Consider the following 22,238-nt stretch of genomic DNA (forward strand, 5'->3'; position numbering starts at 1 on the left):
ATTTTATTTTTTATTTTTAAACTTGTTTTTTTAGTTTCAATTCATTTTTGCTTCTTTTTTATTTTAAATATTTGTAATTCCTGTGCCTATATTGACTTTGATTAAGTTTGATTTGAGACCAGGAAACTCAAACTGTCATAAAACTTATGCACTTGCATTTCAGTAGACATTGGCTCACACTTATGTTTATTTTTTTACAGATATTATAATAGGAAATATGTATTTATTTAAGTATTTATATAGTCTGCAGTAATTTAAAATTATTGACTTTTTTTATTTTACACCCAATTTAATTTTGTTTTGTTGTGCACTTAAAAATGTTTTTGTAATTATTGCGTCCTGTATTTTGGTCTGCAAGAAGAAATTTCTTTTACAAATAAGTGCCTTTGTTTGTGTTTTCTGTTATACTGTAAGTGATTTGTGTTTTCCTGTACAACAAATAAATAAATAAATAAGTCAATTGTTCTAATTTTGCTTAACAACAAATCTGCAACAAAATAAGATAAGAAATGAAACTCAATAACTAAATACGATATTAAAATCTGCTTATAGAGGGTGGTAGATCGTGGTTCACTGATCCCAGACATATTATTTACTCAATTTCCTTGATTACATTATGTAATGGAGGGCAGCATAGCACAAGTTTAACATAATTTGAGCTCCTGTCTCCCAAACTTTTCCCTATTATACCTGTGTATGTGTGTATGGTGGGGGAAAATAAACGAATTTATTATCATTCATTATTACTATTGTATATCCATTTTTTAGATTAATACTAATCAAATAAAGTGAATTATGTGTAAATGCAATTGTTCCACAAATTACCATCAGAGAACATCAACAGTGAATAATAAAAGCGCATGGCGAGACGTAAACAAAACCCTTACCTTATCAAAATCGCCTGTTTGACGAACCAAATTGTACTCAATCACAGCAAAAACAACTAATTTATTAAAGACGAATTATGAGGAAATTAAGAGTTCACTGTAATTTATTCACAAACTGATTACGTTTTAGGAACTAAGCGGTTGATTGCGTACGGTTGAAGCGATGGTTGGCTACCAAGTGGCGGAAAATCGATACAGTGCCGCGGTGAAAATTGAAATGCAACAAGTGGTAGTTTTTATGCACTTAACTTACGTGAGAAACTTTTTGCTGCTGTGATAGTCCCAATATAGTTTTCTCCTTCTCAATTTCGCGTCTTTTCTCTGTAATTAGCCTTTCTAAATCATCCGACGATATCATTGTTTTGAAATGGGAAAAAAGTTTCACTTTCCTTGGCGGGAAGGGAATATCTTTCAATTGTTTATTGAAGACGAGAAAATATAGAAAGACTCATAACATTTAAATAGGGAAGCTTGTAGAATACTCTGGAAATACAATAATTAACATTTTGATATAAGATCGCCTCGAAACATGAAAATATTCCTATCCACAACAATCAAAACATCACAAAAAAAAAAACGTTTTGATCAAATTGATTTAAAATTTGACATTGACAACAAAGTTTAGTGTTGCTATAAAACACGTTAAGTATTGCCTTTTAGAAAAAATATAATACCATTTTGATAACCGCTGCTGAGTAAATAATACATTATACACTTTTTGTAAATACCGGGTGGAAATTTGTAATGCCACGTGGAGGGAAAGTACTCTAAATACTGGAGATAGAAATTTTTACTTAAAGTAAACATTCCTTTATTTTTTTAAAGAAATAAAACTGCATTCATAGATTTTGGAAAATTTCTAGCAACACGCGGGAATCGAACCCGCTTTAATCTGAAAAAAATGCACCCTGCACTTTTATTGCATCGATCGATAGGGTTAATTATAAGAATAAAATCTCTCTCACAAAATTGGTTAATTAAATGAAAAAAAACCATGAAATCTTAACATATTTTAATAAAACGAAAAAAAATGGTAATCTAACTAATTAGTTGCTCGAAATGAGCTCCATTTTCTTGGATACACAAAATCTTTTTTTTTTTGACGAATTCATTTCATATATGATTTCTGAAACTATTCATGGATACAGCCCGCTTGCGCGCTGCGTTGATACATTGCCGTTACTGATATTCGGTCTCAGATTTCGATGCTATATATTGTTGGATATAGTTCTACAAGAGCCATACGGGCCAATGTTGGTATACAGTTTCGAAGACGCACAAAAAATGGTTTCGCGTTGATATCCACTCAGTGAATATCTGATACGAAGCAATATCGGTATATAGTTTGGAAAATATATTATTTCGTGTTGGTATCCACTGGGTAATCCCTCGGCTTGATTCGGCATCGCCATAAAATACGCGATGCGGACCCATATCGATATATAGTTTCTAAGATACACGACATCGGATATTCGATTTTGCGACAATATATAGTTTCAATAACTATATACGATTTGTAACGCCCATTCCTAATAACCACAACAGTTTAAATAGTACTTCGATAGTGAATGAGTTATGCATTGTGTAAGAATATAATGTGCTACGTTACATTATCTGCTATTCTAGTAATGATTTCTTTTAGTGTTGATCACTCGTACGTTTTACGTTATTATTTTGTCTGTGTCTCGTGCAAGTAGCAGTTTGAAGTGGTTTGAAGTTTGAAAGTGGGAGTAGTTTGTTTATGTTCGAAACTTGAAATATTTTGTTGTTCTAAGTTATTGTGCTGCTATTGTACCATGAATAATGTGAAATGTGGATTAAAAGAAATTCAATTGGAATTAATTCAGAGAGATAAACAAGAAGAGCAAGCCATCGGTAAGTTGTATTTTGTTCGTTACTATTAAGCAACTAAATTTCAATACTCTTTTTACAGGGCAAACATGCGCATGCCAAGTGGCAACTTAATTTATTTACGTTATAGTACCTACTGTCAATTGTCAAATTAGTAAACATAACCTGAATTTCGAATGAAGTTTACAATATATAAGTAAGAAAAGGCAGTATTTTATGAGTTAAAATGAATAAGTTAACTTCGTACACGATTAAAGAGATTCACAAAGCATACCGTGATAAAATATTAACACCAACAAGCTTCGTAGATTCGTGTTTGCAAAAGGTTCGTCAAACTAGTGAACTGAACGCATTTGTGGCTTTAACCGACGATGTAGCCGAAACCCAAGGGATAGAAAGTGAGAAACGCTTCTACATTGATAAGAAACATCGGCCTTTGGATGGTATTACTGTAGGCCTTAAGGATAATTTTTGTACAAACAATATTGCCACTACCTGTGCATCGAATATGTTGAAAAACTTCATACCCACCTATGATGCAACTGTATATTCCAAATTAAAAGACGCTGGTGCCTGTTTGGTAGGTAAAACGAATCTGGATGAGTTCGCTATGGGTTCGGGTACAGTGGATTCTATATTTGGCCCTACTAGGAACCCTTGGGGCTATAAAGTTGAAAACTGGAGAATTGCTGGAGGTAGCTCTGGAGGAAGCGCCGTAGCCGTCAGTTCAGGGGCGTGTGTGGCTGCTTTAGGATCAGACTCTGGCGGATCAACACGAAATCCCGCAGCATTGTGTGGGGTTGTAGGAGTGAAGCCTACATATGGTCTAGTATCAAGGTATGGTCTCATACCTTTAGTAAACTCTATGGATGTTCCTGGAATCTTAACTAGAACTGTTGATGATGCTGTTTCAATCTTAAACTGTATTTCGGGTCCAGATATTATGGATTCCACAACTATTAAAAAGGAGTTCAAAGAAGTTGTACTTAGAGATGATTTTGACTTGTCAAAGGTAAAAATTGGTATTCCTAAAGAGTATTACTGCGACGGTATGAGTCCAGAAGTCATAGACATGTGGAAATTTGTATCAGACATTCTTGAAAATGAAAAGGCTGCAGTCAAAACAGTTTCTCTTCCTTATACATCAGTGTCTATTGCTGTATATTCAATATTAAATCAATGTGAAGTAGCAAGCAATATGGCAAGGTATGATGGATTAGAATATGGACTGCGTGCGGATGAAGATTATTCTACAGAAGAGTTATATGCATCAACACGATCCCAAGGCTTCAACAATGTTGTACGATCAAGAATATTTGCAGGCAACTACTTTTTATTAACTAGAAATTACGAAAAATACTTCATCAAAGCATTAAAGCTACGAAGATTGATTTCTAATGACTTTAAAAATGTTTTTAATGGGGATAATAAAGTTGATGTACTTCTGACACCGACTACACTGACTGATGCACCAACAATTGAAGAATTTTCATCAAAAAATAACAGAGACCAGTGTGCTTTTCAAGATTATTGTACTCAACCGGCAAACATGGCAGGGATACCCGCTGTTTCAATTCCAATACGCCTTTCAAAGAATAAACTACCACTGTCATTACAATTAATGGGCCCTAATCTCTCTGAAGAACTTTTGTTGAATGTTGCTAGAAGGATTGAAAGTATTGTAAAGTTTCCTTGCATAGATTCTGTTAACATTAATACTAGTAATGTCTAATTTTTTGTAAAACTACTGAGAACTTGAGAATAACATAAGTACATATTCAATTATATTAGTGTGTTTCATTTCTCACTTTGTGTATATACACAATTAAATTATATCAATTATATTTTCATTGCACCTAAAAAAATCCTAAACTCGTCATATAGCTAATAAACCAGAAACGTTTTTTTTTTTCAAACAAACCAATGTTTCGGGCCGTTACAAGCCCCTTGTCACTGCTGGCTCCATGAGACATTGATCCGAAAAAAATGATTATTCAATCAAAGAAGATTAACTTCCATAATTTTTTAATAATGGGATTTCAGAGAGTAGGTTCAGGAGGGAAGGTATTCGCCACCCATGCATATTATTTTAGTTTTGGGTTTTTTTCATGTGGCTTATCACAAGTGCTCCTGGTGATAAGCCACACGCCTGTCCATAGCAGTTGCAGTGCACTCAGAGCTTTAAATTGCAAAAATCGCCACTGCGCCCGTCACCCTGATACATAAGTTGACAAGTCTCATGTGCCTGTAATTTCACCAGCCCCCTAAACAAAGCAAAGAATATTTTAACAGTAAAACCAGTTTACAATTTTTGTCTATTTAAATCTTTCTTAATAAACAAGATTGGCTCCGTTTGCATATTGTTCACTCTTGAGCATAGATATTAGTTTTGATTGATCGGATTGTCAGCGGAAGTACACAAATACTATACTATAAGATACGCATGCAAAAAAAAAAAATCGTGTGTTACCATTGTATGTTACTAATGAATGTGTTACTTCTATTTTCAGCTAATCAAGCCTCAGAAACGCTGAAGTCTTTAAATGTATCCATTGATGCTCTACCACAAAGATGCCAGCAACTACTTCACACATTCATATCAATGCAAAACGAACTAAATATAAACCAATACGACCCTATTTCGACATCGCTAAGCCAGACTAAACTAACATCGGAGTGCCTTGAACAAGAATATGAAATTTTAGAATTAAAACAAGATAATTTGAAGTTACGGAAGAAAATAGAAAGAAATGAAAAGATTCTAGAAGAATTAAGGAAAGATCTAGAATGTTCTAGAAATTCATTGAATAATCAGAAGCCAAACCCAGAAAATATTGAGGAACACCTCAGGCAAATGAAACAGAAATTGATTTCTTATGAGGAAATTTACGAGAAGGCAAAGGTAGTTTATGATTTACCGATTCAGCACTTACTTACGACTCTTATCCACTGTTAAACGAGAACTCTTATAGAAGACAATAAAAGACCACCCCTTTGACCCAATACAGGTTTATTTAATTTTATATGTTTCAGTATTTTTATATTTAAAGTTTTTTTTTTGCGAAATTTTCCTTCATTGTTAATGTTAACGAGCATCACACACCGAGCGCCAAACGTTGATAACTCTGTAAATTTCGTACGTTTAATTTAGGAAAAAAATCGCGTCGCGCTCGATATATAGAGATCCTTATGTTTTAAAAACACATATATCGTGTATGCTTATATGTATATATATTATCTTTTCCAGGCAAAGATTACCAGATTGCAAGTACCCGAGTCGCTCCTGTTATCCCTAAACGAGCTAACAACCCAAGTGGATACGCTCAAATTGCAGGAACACGAATTGAAACAACGTGCTGATGACATCACACTGGCATCACAGTGCCTCTCTACACTTCATAAGCTGAGGAGAACTTGATTCATAAAATAGTAACCTGCAAAGTAGTAGTAAATAGGACATGTATGGTGACTCCCAAACACACATGACAGCGCGGCTTGTATTTATATGTGAACGTTCACTGCGCCGTGTACGGACCCACACATTAGCATAGTCTCGCACACACGTCGCACAGCGCGAGTAGCACGCGCCATTTATTATAAAATTGACTCAGTGTTTAAAAAATGGCGTCAAATTGTAGACTTTTTATTGATGTTTGTAACCACAAACACAGTTTTGTTCTCAGCAATTCAGAATTGTTCAGCATATTATTTCTATGTCATAAGAAGAATCCTACGCTCTAATCAGTCTACCAATCAGCGATGGTGGTATAAAAATATATAATGCATTTTAATAAATATTAATTTTTCGGAAAAATAATAACCCGCACACACTCATAGTACCGCACTAGGGAAACCCTGTATCGCGCGTGACTTGGACACACACATAGACAACCACAAATTACACCCAAACTCACGAGAGAAACAAATGTACGCCCAGGTTCGATTCCCGGGCCGGGCGAAATATTTGTATGACCTACATTTATTTCTCTCGTGAGTTTGGGTGTAATTTGTGGTTGTCTATGTGTGTGTCCATGGCACCCGCGACACAGGGTGTCCCTAGTGCGGGGCTATGTTGAGTGTGTGCGTTATTATTATTATTATACAAATATGTCTCTCGGCCCAGGAATCGAACCCGGGACCTCTGCGTGGCAGACCAGCATGGTAACCGTTCGGCCATGGAGGCAGTTACGAATATATATTTTTCCGAATATTTTTCATATTTTTTTGCCGCATTTAACAGTTGACACCTGTGAAAAGATTTTTTACCTATGATGATTCCTGTTTTCGTTGTTGTCGAATAATTTTACTCTAACGTGCTTGAACTATACAATTTTATTTTATAATTCAAGCTAAATAAAACTCCAAAAGATATATCTAAACGTGGAACATAATAATTTGAATTATATTTTCTTAATTTATCAGAAAATTTCAATTTAAATTACCCATCTAAAATATTAATGTGACAACCCTGCGCTCCGAGCGAAGATTGACGCGCCGAATGGGCGGGAGTTACACTACTGTTCTTATTATAGTATCTATGTAGGTTAGGTACATACATTAATTCCGAACCTGGAATTTATATTCCATCCCCAAACTAGAAGTGTTGAAAATGGACTAATGTAAATACGACTTGTAATTATAATAATCCCCGATTCACCGTATCATATATTTTTTTAATACGGCCAATAAAGTTGCTAAATATTATTGAACGAAAAAAAGGAAAAGCTGGAGATTTTTATATAATGTCGTGTTTTCGTACAAAACTTAAATAAAATCGTATTATTCTGTAAATATGGATGAGTTTGCGTATATTTCTGAACGCTTTTATGATTGGTTGATTATTAATTCGTTACGTATACATTTACAGTTTTTAGGAAATTTGACACTTTATCTATGTCAATTGTGTAACGTACAAACTAGATACAATAATTCTACGGAAGACGCGCTACCTCTTTTTAACCGACTTCAAAAAAAGGGGGAGGTTCTCAATTCGACTGTGAACCGATTTTCTCGATTCTTTTTTTGTTGGAAAGAGGGTATCTCTATAGTGGTCCCGTTTAATTTTGAAGAAAATCATCCACCTCGAAGGGTGGCGGCTCACGCATGAAGATTCATTTTTATAAATAGCGCCTAAATTTAATTTAGGAGCAATTGCTTTAATGGTTGATTATGCTATTCTCCAATTCAAGGCGCTTTTGTCTCTCAGTATACTTTGAGTAGTGAGAACCGATTTTTATTATCTCCAGTGTCAAGTCCTGTATAGTGGCGAACTAGGGGATATTTCAATAAAACTTGGCAAATAGACGTAATTCCAGGTACTTTTTGGAGGTCGGTTTTTTTGGATAGTATCTAGTCCATACTTACGTAACACAATTGTTATAAAATTCATTATGCTATGATTAGAAAAAATCGCTTCCATCCGCAGCAATGTAAGTTGAGCCTGAGCGCGTGTCGTCATTGAACATTCAATGGGAACCACGTGGGGATCTACTCGCGGTCTCCGACATCTGTCCGAAACAATTACTGTCAAATAAGTGATACTATGTTATGTGGGGTTTTGTTGAGTGTGTGCATTACTATTATTATTAAAATTCGAGCCAATCAATAGACTATACAATACAAATACAAAATGCTTCGTTTCTCTCAGAAAGGTCTATAAGTAGTTACATTTCATATATAATAACAAGTTCCTTAGTGAGAGCTAGAGTCTGTACTAGGTTGGAGACCTGTGTTACAGATCACCGGGCTTACTCCCTCTAGGTGTATAAAGAACGTAACATTATTTTAAAAATATATTATTATATTACAAAATAAAGCGTAGCAAGAAAAAAACAATGTGTGTTCGTGCGTAAGTGCGTGCGCGAGTGTGTGTGAGTGAGTAAGTGCGCGTGTGTGTATGATTTAAACCTAACCCGGAACGATAAGTAGTTTTTCAGTCGATTCATAGTCGAGATTGAATAGCCAGTTTAAAATAACTTTCTTACATTTCGCTCTGCACAAAGGGTGAATATTAAGACCACTGGTAATCTTATTATATATGTAGCCTCCCAGAAAATAAAAATGACGCTGTACAAAACTAGTGAAAACTGTAACTGAAGGACAAACAGTGTGTTTACGTCTAATAATGTTGAGATTATTAGAGTCATAGACAATGGCAAGTATGAAGCTTCATTCGCATTATGTGTCGTTTAATTTCGTCGAGTACCTACTACTTATTTGACAGTAATTGTTTCGGACGGATGTCGGACGGGAGTACTTCTACTTTTAAATGTTACGGCCCCATCGAAATAATCGATGATTTCGCCAATGTCAAGTAAAAACGACTATATGCGATAGTTTTATAAAAATTAATATAAAAATTATGGCGGACGCCATTAGCAAGTCCGGTACCGCCTACGAACTCCCCATATTTATTTCAGGAGCGGAGTAGACCCCCAGGCACTACTTTCGTTCTGCATCCGAAACAATTACTGTTAAATAAGTAAAACTCGATTAAATCAGAAGATGATGACAAATAAGAAACTTCATTCGCGTCATGCGTCTTATTTGACTATAATTGTGTCGGACGGAGAACGCGAGTATAGGGCCTGATATAAAACTCTTTCTTTACTATTGAATAAACTATGTTTGATCTATAATTATGTTAGTATGTTTAAGCTACAACTATAGTATACATTTTGTATATTAAAACACGTAAGAAAATGTTGAGTACATTTTATTAAATGCTAACATAAATAAGTTAAGTTTAAATTAAATTAAAAGTAACACTAAAACAATGGCCTAGGGTCCAATATAGAGCACAGAATTATATTCCGCCGTATTATTAAGGTGAATTATAGTTGACACTACGATGAATTAAGGCCTGTACAGGTATATAGTACGTGATATTCGCTACTGGTATGGAATTACTTTATTAAGGTGCATTTGTAATCTATTATGCTCAGGCAACGCTTCCGCGGCCACCTTTGTGTGGCCAGAGCATTAATCACCTCTGATTCCTCCTCGAGTCAAGTAACAAAGGAAAGTAGAACTTTAAACCTTATTTTAAAAATTAAAGTAGGTTCTGCTCTTGAAACTGTGAACTTGACACAATTAAAAACTAAGTAGGTTCTGCTCTTGAAAAGAAATTATACTCGAGTAAATTAAAACGAACTTGCATCGAAACTTGCAACTTGTTACCATATATATAAATTAGACAATACTGTCTACAGTACAGTGAATAATTTATATGGAAATTTCCCCACTAAACGTTGTTCTTTGGGTACAATGCTACAGATTACTAGTAATTATACAAAATGTTAAGGGGAAATCGACGCTAGCTACACCACTACGCGCTTACGCACTGATGAATCCCTTCGGAAATAGTAAGGTTGAGTAACTAAGTTACAATTTATTGAAGTATAGCTTGGTTAATTCTTTTAGCATTTTCATGCATGCGCCTGTCGTCCCTCTCTTCTTTTCTTCTAGTCTTCTTCTTCTTCTTCTTCTTCTAGTCTGTCTACCCTTTTCATATCGACACACACACTCTTTGGGATCGCTGAAACCAAAACACATTTTTAAGTAATACTTTACTCTGCACAACCCAAACTAATATTATAAATGAGAAAGCCTGTTAAAGTCTGTTACGTTTTCACACTTAAACCGCTAAACCAATTTTGGTATAGAGATAGATGTGACCTAGGAAAAGGACAGAGGCTACTTTTTGTCACAAAAATAAATCTTAAAGGGTGTGAAATAGGGGATGAAAGTTTGCATGATATGATGAAAACCATTAAAGCTGTGAAATTGAGTATAGTACACAAGGCTTCTCGAAGTACTTATTCTATGCTGACAAAGTCGCAGGCACCAGCTATAGTAACATATAAAACCAAAGATTTGGAAATTGAATTTGAAGATCGTTAAAATAAAGAACCTGCACTTGAAGATCGAAAATTAAATAACGCACACACTCATAACCCCATACTAGGGAAACCCTATGTTGCGGATGCCATGGACACATACATAGAACACCACAAAGTACGCCCAAAATCACGAGAGAAATAAATGTAGGCCATAAAAATATTTCTCCCGGCCCGGGAATCGAATCCGGGACCTCTGCGTGGCAGACCAGTGATAACCGTTTGGCCACTAAGGCAGTTGTTTACAAACGTTGTCTCTTCCGTGGTAGTAGTTCCCTGAAAGTAGACTTTCTCCCCTGGAAGTTGGGAACTAATGGAGAATAGTGTGTGGCCACTTAGATCTTTTTAAGTAGATATGTATGTAATGTGTTGGTCAAATAGGGTGTAATGGAAGCATAGCACACACAGCATTTAAAATGTTTGTCCTGACCGTAGTGTCTTATTCAAAATAAGGGAGTCATCACACTTATTAATACAGAATCACATTAAGCTGGTCAGAAAAAGCCTTATGTCCATGTAAGAAGAGCGAAAAAGATGTTCCGCTTGTTGCTTTCATTCGGACCGCTGCTGATACGAAACGCGCAATTTTGTTCTCGCTCTCATAGCATGGACATAAAGTCTTTTCTAACTGGCTCAAGCCGATGCCGCATTAATAACTCTGCTGGTGTCTCTTTAATTCTTCACTGCAGAGAGTCACGCAGTTTAAATACCTAGGGCACATTGGGAATGAAGACTTGAAGGATGACTGCGATATAGAAAGGGAACGCAGGGCGCTGTCTGTAAGAGGGAATATGCTGGCTCGGAGATTTGCTGGTTGTACACTTAATGTCAAAGTCACTCCGTTCAAAGCATTCTGCCAAATTTTTTACACCAGCAGTCTGTGAACTAGGTATTCCCAAAAATCATACAGCGCCCTGCGCATATTGTACAGCAACCTGGTCCGGGTGATGGTGGGGCTTCCTCGACACTGCAGTGCTTCGGGCATGTTTGCCGATGCGCACACAGACGACTTTTTTGCGCTTATGCGTAAAAAAGTTGCTTCTCTAATTCAAAGAGTGAGGGGAAGCTCCAAAGTCTTTTACAGGTAGTTGAAGGAAGGCTGGATGGTGCAGTGCTCGGCAGGTTCAACGAGCTGCACGCTACTCGTGCAGCTCGGTGACTCTGCCGACAGCGGTGTACCCTTTAGCAAGTATTCTTATTATTATTATTATTGTAGTACTAACATAGTTATTAAGGTTTTTCTGTTTACTAACAATCTATGGACCCTGTAGTCTGAAAATAAAGATATTTTATTTTATTTTTTATTTATTTAATGCCGGGTTCACGAGTTTTTCACATGCGTTTTTCGCTTGCTTGCTTCGGCTGGGTACACGGTGTAGAAATCTTCCATCCGCGCAAAGGCGTTCACGAGTCTTCCGCTTTGCGTTGCGTGTGATTGGCTAGTGGTGCTGTCCTGCGCAAACGTTCCATGTTGTTTGCGTGAAAATATCAAGCTTGCTAGATATCAAACTCACGCAACGCTAAGCAAGCGGTTGGCGTAAGCGAGCGACTCGTGCGCGTACGCGACAGATCTTTGCGTATACACGAAGCGAGTTATATACGCAAGCAAGCGAATTACGCAAGCGAAAGATTCGTGAACCGTGAATAAACAAAAAGGCTTACGTTTCAATTTGTCTTTGTAATGCGGGAGCCTTTGATCCATCATGTGTTGCCCAAGCCCCCTCTGTCCTCTGATACCCCACAAGTAGTAGTTGCACTTGGTGGTCATTATGGCAGCATCCTTTTTGGTTTGAGCGTTCTTGTCATGAAGTTCTGCGGTCTGGCAGTGTATGTCAGAACGGTAATGACTCTGGTTGGTCTGAGTAGAGTGCGTCTTAAAATTGGCCACGGTTGTCTGAAATAATGTGTGGCAATCAGATATCTATCTAGCTACCGTGTAGTTAGGAATAAGAAGTACCTAAGGCATTCACAGACAAGCGAATTTATGAAACCAAGATAAACTATTAGATAAGGTGTACAACATCTCTTCGTCTATTAAACAGGTCCTTTATTGTCATTGACAGTGGAAAAAAACCCATAATCGGAAATATCGAAATTTGGATATTTGTCCGTATCTGAAAAGGTTTCTCAAAGAACTTGATCAATGAATTTACCATATTTATCGCTCTCCTCTTGCACTCCCAGATGTTCCATGTGTATTCCCTGACGATGTTATCCTTCAAAGGATGCGTTTCCGTCTGTATATTCTTGTCAAAAACCACAGCTAAAACAAAAATTGTACCTGTCAACACGTTCTGAATTACTCTTCTTCGTTCTGTTTGACTAATGTTACTAGTAGAGGCGCTACACTGTACATCGCGTTTTTCTTAACAACCACTAGTTAACAGATCCCAGCACAAGACGCATTAGGTTATACGGGCTATCAATGCAAATATCATAGAAACAAAATAGCAGCGGCTCGGTCGCGCCGACAGAATTTCAAACTGCTTTCTGATTGTATTCGAACTGTTCGTTTTCAATTTCGATAGACACAATTGGAATGCAGAACATGTGATAACACCCTTATGATTCTTCTTCTGAAGGAGAATACGCTTAGCTTATGGTAACACGGGATTAATTACTCAATCTCAAATAATCCGTAGTTATAATTGCAATATAGATGATAAAAGAAGAACTTACTTTTCAAATCCTCTTTAACAATCAGTACATCCACATCTCTAACGGCCTCTATTTCAGCTCTAATTTGGAGGAACATGATAATTTGCGGATTATTTCTGGCATAATCTAGCAATGTGTTTATGTACCTAATGGAGTCAGAAATAATGCATTTCAATTTATAATTTAAAATAACATTATCAATGAGAAGTATTAATACTCGATTTTCATTGACTTACAATTATATGCACGTCGGGTCCGCGCTAAAAAGTGTCCGAACTTATAGGGCGTTAAAATCGTATATAGAGCGTCATTAACGCTTTAGTCTTCGTTTGTTTGACTGACGCAAAATTAGACAGTACTGCGATGCCAATACAATTTAAATTCAACGTTTTAGCCTTTTCATATTCCTTTACATGTCACTACGTTTAAATAGGTTGACTTGGGACATTTTTTCGTGGTTTTTGTATTAGACCCGTCGTCCATTTATTTGTAAGTCAATGTCGATTTTGTTATTTTAAAGTGCTTGCCGTAAAGAGGTTGGGTTATTCAAACTTCATCTAACACTGATCTTCCGTCGTCTTATACGAATCAGAGGGCAAGTAGTCCCGGTTTTATCCAGAAACCATTGGTTGGTTATCATGTAGGCAAATAGGCAGTTTCACTATCTTCACCTAAAGAATAACATGGCCATTCCCTTCTACAATTTCCGGGACTTCTCTTATCTATTGAAACTTGAGTACATATTGGCGACAAATTATTATTTCCTATTAAGTATTTGCTACAAATTATTGTCCCAAAAAGATACTATTGTGTTTTTGTTTCTATAGGTACCTACTACTTTAGCTATTTAAACAAATAAACACGAGACGATCTATATTTTGGAAAGTATAGAAAATAAACAGTAAAAAAAACTAAATATTATACGCATTGATGACGAAATGGGTATGCCCATACTAAAAAAAACGTTCATAATTTAGGTAAATTAACTCCCCCAATTCCGCTCACTGGCCATGATATATCCTGACAATAATCAGTAACTATTTTTGGTGATGTTGCAATCGAGTCACAGTGGACAAAAATCTTTATGTAGGAACAAGAGGACAAGTTCACAACAATAAGTAAAACATTTTGAATGAAACTAACCTCTGTGGGTCTTTAGCAAATCTGTTAGCCATCCTGCTACTACAGAATCCGTAACGACGTCCTTCGTATTTGATCTGTCCTAATTTGAGGTTGCTAGCTACAAGTGCCCCTTGGCACAAACACATGGTACAAAAACCGAGGAACTGAGGAATTATAAAAATATTATAATTTAAAAGGTAATAACAATTATAGTACATTCTCTTTTGATTTAATCGAATATTGCTTTTTTATATAATACAAAGTGACGGCACGAACAAGTCGTGCGCCTGATGATAAGCGACACGCCTATCCATAACAGTTGCAGGTCAGAGCTTTAAATAGTAAAGATCTTAAGAGCACTGCCACTGCGTCCGTCATCGTCACCTTGAGACATAAGTTGACAAGTTCCACGTCCCTGTAATTTTACCAGCACCCTTACCCTTCAAAACCAGAACACCGTAATGTTCACATTACTGTTTGGCGGCTGACAATAGTAAGGTGGCAGTACATCCCTGGGCCCGAACTCCTTCACAAGGAACTCCATTGCTACTAAAAATACACGTACATGGAAGTTACACACTGCGATTTCTAGCAGAGATGCAAACGCACGTTCGTGAAACGCCCGATTGCATCGTTACACTTGCGATTTATAGGCGATTGCATCGATGGAATCGCGCGACTGCGTCGATACAGTCGCTTATGTTGAATAATTATCTACGAAAAATCTGTATGGGTTTATGCACATTATTTTCTCTTTTAATTGTAAATTTAAAACGGAAATTAATAAATACAATAAATAAATAAATTAGTTAATTAATGTAAAATGTGCATCGTGTTTGTGTCGCATTTGCATCGCGTTTGCATTGCTACTTAAAGTCGCGTGCTTGTGTAAAGGTACACGATTAGCGACTGCATTGCGTTTGCATCACTGCCAAAAGTGACCGTGTGAAACGCTCCTAAGATGGCGGTTCGCGCTTCAGCAGTACTAAATAAACATCATTGATATTACAAACCTGTAATTGTTTATCCACTTTGAGCGTCAACAGACTATCTGTATTACGCACGAAGCTTGTAAACGTGGTTATAGACCCCGCGAAAGAATCACTGCGATCGTCATCACAATATTCGGAACAGGTAACACTGAAACTCATGCGCTCCTGTGAAAAAAAAACACGAGGCATGCCGTAACCTTAACCCAGGCTGAATAACTAAGAATATTGGTTGCCTTTTCATTACTTTGTGTTTGATTCCCAAGTATAACGATCATATCAAGATTTTTAATGAAATTAGCAAAAGGGAAATAGCAGTGCATTATACCAACAAGAGTAAAAGCGAACTACAGGTTTAAATATAAACGATCCGTTTTTTCTTCCGTACAACTTTGCCCCAAAACATATACCTATATTTTTTAATAAAAAATTTCGGTGAGTTCACAAAAAAATTAAATATAATTTATTAATTACTAGTAACACTAAAAATAATCATTTGCACATGTAAATAAATGACTGGCAAAGTGGCAACACAATAATTATGTGTGGCAATGTCTATGCTTCAAATGGTGGTATCCTGCTATCGGGATTATTTAAGAAATAGGTTAAACGACTTTAGCAGGAATAAAAATACACACTTATTAATTAAGGGTCCATTCTTATATTATTAAAATATCTAATAAGGTTAACTAAAAGATAAAGAGGTACTTTATCTTCGATCTACCATTACGTAAGAAGGATATTCTATGGCACTTTTCTTAAGAGGGAGCAGAGGAAAAAATTCCTATTCGATTTGATTTCAGAGGGGTATATCCACTTTAAAGTTAAAAATAAAATATTGTATGAGTAACTACACGATATATTCAAGCATAGACATTAATCAGAAACATAAAACAATAAAGTTTCCAATAGATAAAAATCACTAAATGACCTCTAATTTTCACATTTTTTCGATTTATCCTCGAAATGCCACAGGTTATTAGGGCAAAAATTAGATAGTTAATTATATTTATGCATGATCGACAACTGTCACTACGGATTTGTTTTAATCCCTTTAGTTTTAGACTTATTCCGCTAAAACGAATTTGGTACTTTTAATGCGCAAAATTCAACATCTCCAGGCGCATGACACGCGAACTTCAGGCATATATTTGTTTCACAAATCTGGGCGGAGCCAACGTCAAATATTTTTTGGCATGAGAGCTCTTAAGTGAGCGCGAGAGGCATCTTCGAATGTCAGTTGCTCGATAGCGCTTTTTAAATAAAGAATAGTTGTCGATTGATTTTGCAAACAGATTATTTGCTCATGTTTAATTACTTTTTATGCCCCCTACCACTACGGGGTAAATAGTTTATTTAATCGTAACCCTACTTATATGTTAGGGCGCGTTCCCATATTATGTCGTAACGTTTTATTTATTGTTGGACGACTGTCGAGTCTAGCCTGTTCCCATGACACGGCTATCTGTCGTGTCTAGCTTTCCCACTACGTTGTGACGACAATTTATCGGTTCACGGCAGCTGCCTTGTCGTTCGCACGACAGAATCGTTTGATGCTGCGATTATCTGTCGTTACATTTTTATCGTGGCGTTTTATTTATCGTCGGATGACTCTCGTTTTAACTGTTCCCATTGTCACGACAGTCTTAACGTCAAAAAGTCGTAAACGACAATTAATCGTGTTGTTCTATGTATGAACAACTTCATTTAAATATACAAAGTCACGACACTTTAAACTGCACTACTATCTATCGTCACGACATAATGATAATGGGGAACGCGCCCTTATTGGCTTTCTACGGAGAGGGACTTAGGCTCAACTCACACTGGCGCAGAGTCGAAGCGTCGCGACGCGTCATGTTTTTCGCCTATAGCATATTCATATCTATTTTTCCTATGTTAAGGTACAAATTTGTGTTATGCAAATATGGAGTCAAGCGTCGCCGCGCATTACTTGAGCGCAGTGAGGCGTCAGACCCCGACGACACTGTAATCCAGGTGTACTAATGCGAGAGTCGTCGCGCGAAAAGGAGGCCACGCGCAGCTTAGACTCTGCGCCAGTGTGAGTTGAGCCTTAGGTGGTATTTTATTTCCTTGGAAATTGAAACATTTGAATTTAGAGCATGAATTTTGAATCGAATATTTGAAAACACGTCGTAACAAATTTATGAATTTTGAATCGAATATTTGAAAACACGTCGTAACAAATTTTAAAAAGAAGATTGTTTACAAATAGAGTCAGTGCTATATTTTCATAGTAGGGGGAAGAAAATTAGACTGTTTTGACTCGCCATAATTATTTCGCTTCCTATTGACACAAAGTTCTACTAGGAATGAACATTTTATAGCCTACCTCATCAGTTACAATACGTTTCCCTTGAAGCATGTTTTCGAGTATATTAAACGGAATCTTCATGTGATCCTGGATATTCCCCAGTATGTTCGTCAATCGATTAATCGTGGACACTAGGTACATTGTGTTTTGCATTGATTCCCAAATCTCCCACAGTTTTATGAACTTTGGCTGAAAGAAGCATTTAGCATGTGTGTTTTATAGATGCATGCTTAAGAATCCAATCTGTTCTAGGTTCTATGTGTTTGTGTTTCGCAAAACTCACAAATACGGTCTCGCAAGGTACAGCATTCTTGAACTTGACCGCCGAATGTAAATCCGCCAAGGCCACTTCGTAAGACGACACTAGGACCTTGCTATACAACACTATTCGATCCACGTCGGTCAGTAATCGACGCGTGTACGTCTCATATTGACGATTGAACAGCAAAAGCTCTACCATTTGTTTATAATGGACTCTGTAATACCATATATTCACAAGATCAACAAGTTAGTAAAATTAAACCCTTCACTAACATACGAAGAATTACATAATTAAGATAATACCCACTAGCATCGAATTACTTATATAATTAAAGTAGGTAATACTAGCATAGCATGTCCATTTTAGTTCAAAATTATGACGATGTGACCTCTTTCATTGTCGTCCCACTTTTGGAAACTTGAATAGTTCTCTAATGCTTTTTCTTCGTCATGCTTACTTTGCTTCGTTCCGTAGCCACTCTTTACAAAATTCTCAAACAGCAAAAAAACATGTCCTTCAATCATGTAAAGGTTTACATGATTGAAGAACAAGGACAACTGCTTATAAAGCAGCAACAATGCTTTATATGAATACTGGTCCTTCCGGGGTAAGTGTCTATTTCATATTCATCTATAAACATATCCGTATGTAATTTAAGTTAGGGAGTGTTTTATAATATTACCTGTATTTTTATACAATTGTTTTTTGTTACAGTCTTTCGTTCTTCTTTTTAACCGACTTCGAAAAAGGAGGAGGTTCTCAATTCGACTGTATGTTCTTTTTTTCTTTTTTTTTTGTATGTATGTTACGCGATAACTCCGGTATTTGTGAACCGATTTTCATGATTCTTTTTTGTTGGAAAGGGGGTACTTCCATAGTGGTCCCATTTCATTTTGAAGAAAATCATCCACCTCGAAGGGTGGCGGCTCACGCATGAAGATTCATTTTTATAAATAGCGCCTAAATTTAATTTAGGAGCAATTACTTTAATGGTTGATTTTGCTATTTCTCCAATTCAAGGCGTTTTTCTCTCAATATACTTTGAGTAGTGAGAACCGATTTTTATTATCTCCAGTGTCAAGTCGTGTATAGTGGCGAACTAATTCATGTGGACCGAGGGTTACTCTCATTATTACGCAAGACCCGCGTGACAAAATATAACTACTTACATGTTTTTAACCGAGAAGGTAGTGATACTGATATAACCAAGGGAAGTTGTTGATACCAAAACGAAGGAAATGTCGTGAGGACATTACCTACTGTACCGACCTATTGCGATAAAAAGCAGCTACTACTAAAAAAGGTATGCTCCAGCGTTTACGTAGTAATTATATCTCACGATGTCAAATTGCTTATGTGTCAGTCCTTAACCAAGTACCTACTCACTCAGTCACATCCTCGTCAGGAAGTACATGCAGAACAACATTTCCAGTTTCCTGGTCGATGAAGATATATCCTTCGATTGCTGTGGTCAGCATGTTGACACGTTGCATCACACCGATTAGTGAATTTGACAGCATTGACAGGCATGCTTTGGCCGAGTCTGTTAGATCCATTGGCACTATAGGAAAGATTAAGCAACAGTTGATGATGTCGAAAACGAGAATAGTGGAAGAAACTAGAAATATTTATAGGAAATGCAACTATATTTCCGGATTTAAATCGCGTATATTTATTTTTTCAAACAAACCGACGTTTCGGGCCCTTTACTGGTCCCATGCCTTCATTTCCTATAATATAGAAATATTTATTCACATAAGAAATTGGAAGAAAGCACAGTTGTAGACAGGTATGTACTTGACGAATACAAGGGTCAGTGGAGAATAAATCCAGTCTCGACGAGAGTCCATGCACAACTAGTTGTTTGGATTTGACATTTAAGGCAGAATGGCTATCAAAATTCAGACGTGTCTATTTTCCAGAAAATCGAGTCGCTTTGATCTGACTCCCACTTTTTGTGGTATATTGATAGCTGACCGTCTGCAGCTACTTAGAATGCACCTGTAGAGCCTTACATGCACATTCCCGAAAACGTAGCCTGCTTATTCCACAGGATATATCACAGACAGTGTGCAATGGAATTACATGATTTAATTTCGCCTTACTCTCCGTCATTGGGTGACAGACGTAAAGCTGGGGTTCCACCCTTAAATTCTGAGTATTCCAAGGAATCGCACGAAGCGTTACTCTTCCACATTTACATGGCGAACAGCTATGGAGTGAAGTTCCTGCCTGCAGACTTATTTCTTGAATGCTTTAACTTGGGCTTTTCAAGGCGAGAATGTGCATGCTCCATCGTCGACCTCATTGTCACTTTTTGTCAGGCAAGGCGGAGGTCCAGAACAATAATGCTGTTGTTAAAAAAAATTGGTTATGGTTAACATTAAAAGAACTTACAGTCCGTAATCATATCTCCCCCTTTATTGCAATCGCGATTGAATAATCTAACACCTGATACGATTTTGAATAACTCCTGCACTTGTTTCATTTTATCACGTCGTGTTGCCGTCACCCACAGGTATAGTTCTTGCATGCTAAATACGCTTTCTAGAGCTGCTATGCCTTCTTTTAGATTCTGGAAGCGCCAAGTTAATTTTAAACACAAGATATTGATTTAAAGAAAATTGACATAACATTCCCAATTGTAATTAGTTATTTTACGTAAATAAAAACGTTATAATCCCAAACAGAATGCAAAATGACCGTATTTTGGAAGTTTTTATAAAGATTTAGTTAGGTTACTTTGTGTCTTGACTAACGCCTCAATTCTGTTAACCCAACAAAGCGTGTCCAGCATTCGTACTCTTAAGGGTGGTTACACACGATTGCATCGATGCAATAGCCTATAAATCGCAAGTGTAGCGATGCAATCGCGAGTTTGTGTCGGTGCAGTCGGTAAAGGTTGACGATTAGCGACTGCATTGCCATTGCACCACATTTGCATCGCTGTTAAGAGTCGCCGTGTGTAACCGCTCTAAATCGTAAAAGAAATGTTAGATTGCGCAAGGTTAATTCGCGTTCTCAGCCAAAAAGCTTGACAGGGAGCGACCCTTACTTCCGACTGCTGGGCACAAGTGTCCTAACAGACGAGGGTTTAGGCCGTATTCGGCCGCCCTGTTCCGCTGGTTCCATCACGACGTTTTCCTTCACCGAAAAGCTCATGGTAAATTTCAAATTGAATTCGAAGTCATAACCTCTGCTCGAGAGGCGGTAGATCGAACCATTAGGTTACCACGGCTTAAAAATAATACTAACCATTACAACACCTGGATTCCCCAGTCCACTGGAAAGTAATATGTAAATGGAGATCTTTCTATATAACTTCTTGACCTCTGAGTCGTCCTCGTTATCAGGGTCAGCATCTAAGATTTCTTCGTACAATGGTTGAAGACAATTCTTCATGTGTTTTACGTGTTTCTCTACTAGAACCTCCAAGACATCGTAGTTGGATATCATAACGAATTGCATTTTTAATGTGTTTAGTGATAAATCACCACCTGTAGACAATATTATTACCTAAACACTAAAATTGAACATGAAATGCTCACGTATTATCTCGTAATTTTGAAGTTAGAGACGAAACGGCTATTTCTGCGGGTTAAGTTATTGTAACCGTTTAACTTCGGTTTAGATTTGTTGCTACCTGAAGGCCAAAATACTTCAGTATTTGACTGACACACTCACGCTAACTGACGTAAGCAGATGAAGTACCTAAAGGTATTGGCATGCCTAAGAGGCATTTCAGCTGCGGGTAGACATCTGCTGAAAGTAGGTCTTCTTAACGGCAAGCAGATAACATCGTACGGTCCCTGGAGGTCTGCATCCAAAACGCCTGCATGCAGGTATCCTGCGACTTTCACCAGTCGCCAGCATCTCCATATATTTTAGTAAAGACCGAAGGCAAATCACAGCACTATCCAGCTGTCTGGACTGTCATACTACTTTACTTTACATTAATACTTATGTCACATTGCATACTGAAGTAGAATCCAGCTGCTGACACCACGACAAAGACGTCAAGGTCGCCATTTTAAAAAGTGGCCCCGCCCACACCACCGCCATATTTAAAACCAAACCACGCCTACAAGGCAACCATATTGAAACCGACGAATCAACCTCCAATTAGCTTCTGAAGTCCTGGTACCATCGACATTATATCACTGGTCGGCATCCACTTTCGTCCCCACGCATTGTGGTCTAATATTTCTGCCACCATTCATACTACCACTCAGAAAT

General features: G+C 37.1%; 3 protein-coding genes across 3 annotated transcripts; 2 read left to right on the top strand and 1 right to left on the bottom strand.

Annotated features, from left to right (window-relative positions):
- The first annotated feature begins 2,964 nt into the window (after positions 1 to 2,964).
- On the top strand, positions 2,965 to 4,499 carry LOC113238942 (glutamyl-tRNA(Gln) amidotransferase subunit A, mitochondrial). Its single transcript, XM_026475791.1, has one exon. It carries the CDS (start codon positions 2,965 to 2,967, stop codon positions 4,468 to 4,470), a length of 1,506 nt encoding a protein of 501 aa, XP_026331576.1. The 3' UTR covers positions 4,471 to 4,499.
- Positions 4,500 to 5,223: 724 nt separating this feature from the next.
- Positions 5,224 to 6,613, top strand: LOC113238941 (centrosomal protein of 290 kDa-like). The gene is made up of 2 exons (XM_026475790.1): positions 5,224 to 5,640; positions 5,986 to 6,613. The coding sequence occupies exons 1-2, from the start codon at positions 5,224 to 5,226 to the stop codon at positions 6,154 to 6,156; spliced, it is 588 nt and encodes a 195-aa protein (XP_026331575.1). The 3' UTR covers positions 6,157 to 6,613.
- Positions 6,614 to 9,172: 2,559 nt separating this feature from the next.
- Positions 9,173 to 21,458, bottom strand: LOC113238944 (cilia- and flagella-associated protein 206-like). The gene is made up of 10 exons (XM_026475793.1): positions 21,258 to 21,458; positions 20,400 to 20,577; positions 19,389 to 19,563; positions 18,024 to 18,216; positions 15,430 to 15,573; positions 14,438 to 14,580; positions 13,316 to 13,440; positions 12,790 to 12,899; positions 12,299 to 12,530; positions 9,173 to 10,275 (listed from the first exon to the last, which is right to left on the bottom strand). The coding sequence occupies exons 1-10, from the start codon at positions 21,456 to 21,458 to the stop codon at positions 10,202 to 10,204; spliced, it is 1,575 nt and encodes a 524-aa protein (XP_026331578.1). The 3' UTR covers positions 9,173 to 10,201.
- Between the last annotated feature and the right edge of the window lie 780 nt (positions 21,459 to 22,238).

This window comes from Hyposmocoma kahamanoa, unplaced genomic scaffold, assembly GCF_003589595.1.
Source record: "Hyposmocoma kahamanoa isolate Upper Pololo Valley unplaced genomic scaffold, ASM358959v1 98971, whole genome shotgun sequence".
In the NCBI taxonomy this organism is placed as follows: Eukaryota; Metazoa; Arthropoda; class Insecta; order Lepidoptera; family Cosmopterigidae; genus Hyposmocoma; species Hyposmocoma kahamanoa.

Excerpts from the sequence above, each read along its gene's own strand:
- LOC113238944 (XM_026475793.1), bottom strand. The coding sequence starts at position 21,458 with ATGATATCCAACTACGATGTCTTGGAGGTTCTAGTAGAGAAACACGTA. Across the intron at positions 20,578-21,257 it reads GGAATCCAGGTGTTGTAATG|AATCTAAAAGAAGGCATAGC; the intron begins GTTAGTATTATT and ends TGGCGCTTCCAG. Across the intron at positions 12,531-12,789 it reads AGAGGAGAGCGATAAATATG|ACAACCGTGGCCAATTTTAA; the intron begins GTAAATTCATTG and ends ACATTATTTCAG.
- LOC113238941 (XM_026475790.1), top strand. The coding sequence starts at position 5,224 with ATGAATGTGTTACTTCTATTTTCAGCTAATCAAGCCTCAGAAACGCTG. Across the intron at positions 5,641-5,985 it reads AAATTTACGAGAAGGCAAAG|GCAAAGATTACCAGATTGCA; the intron begins GTAGTTTATGAT and ends TATCTTTTCCAG.
- LOC113238942 (XM_026475791.1), top strand. The coding sequence starts at position 2,965 with ATGAATAAGTTAACTTCGTACACGATTAAAGAGATTCACAAAGCATAC.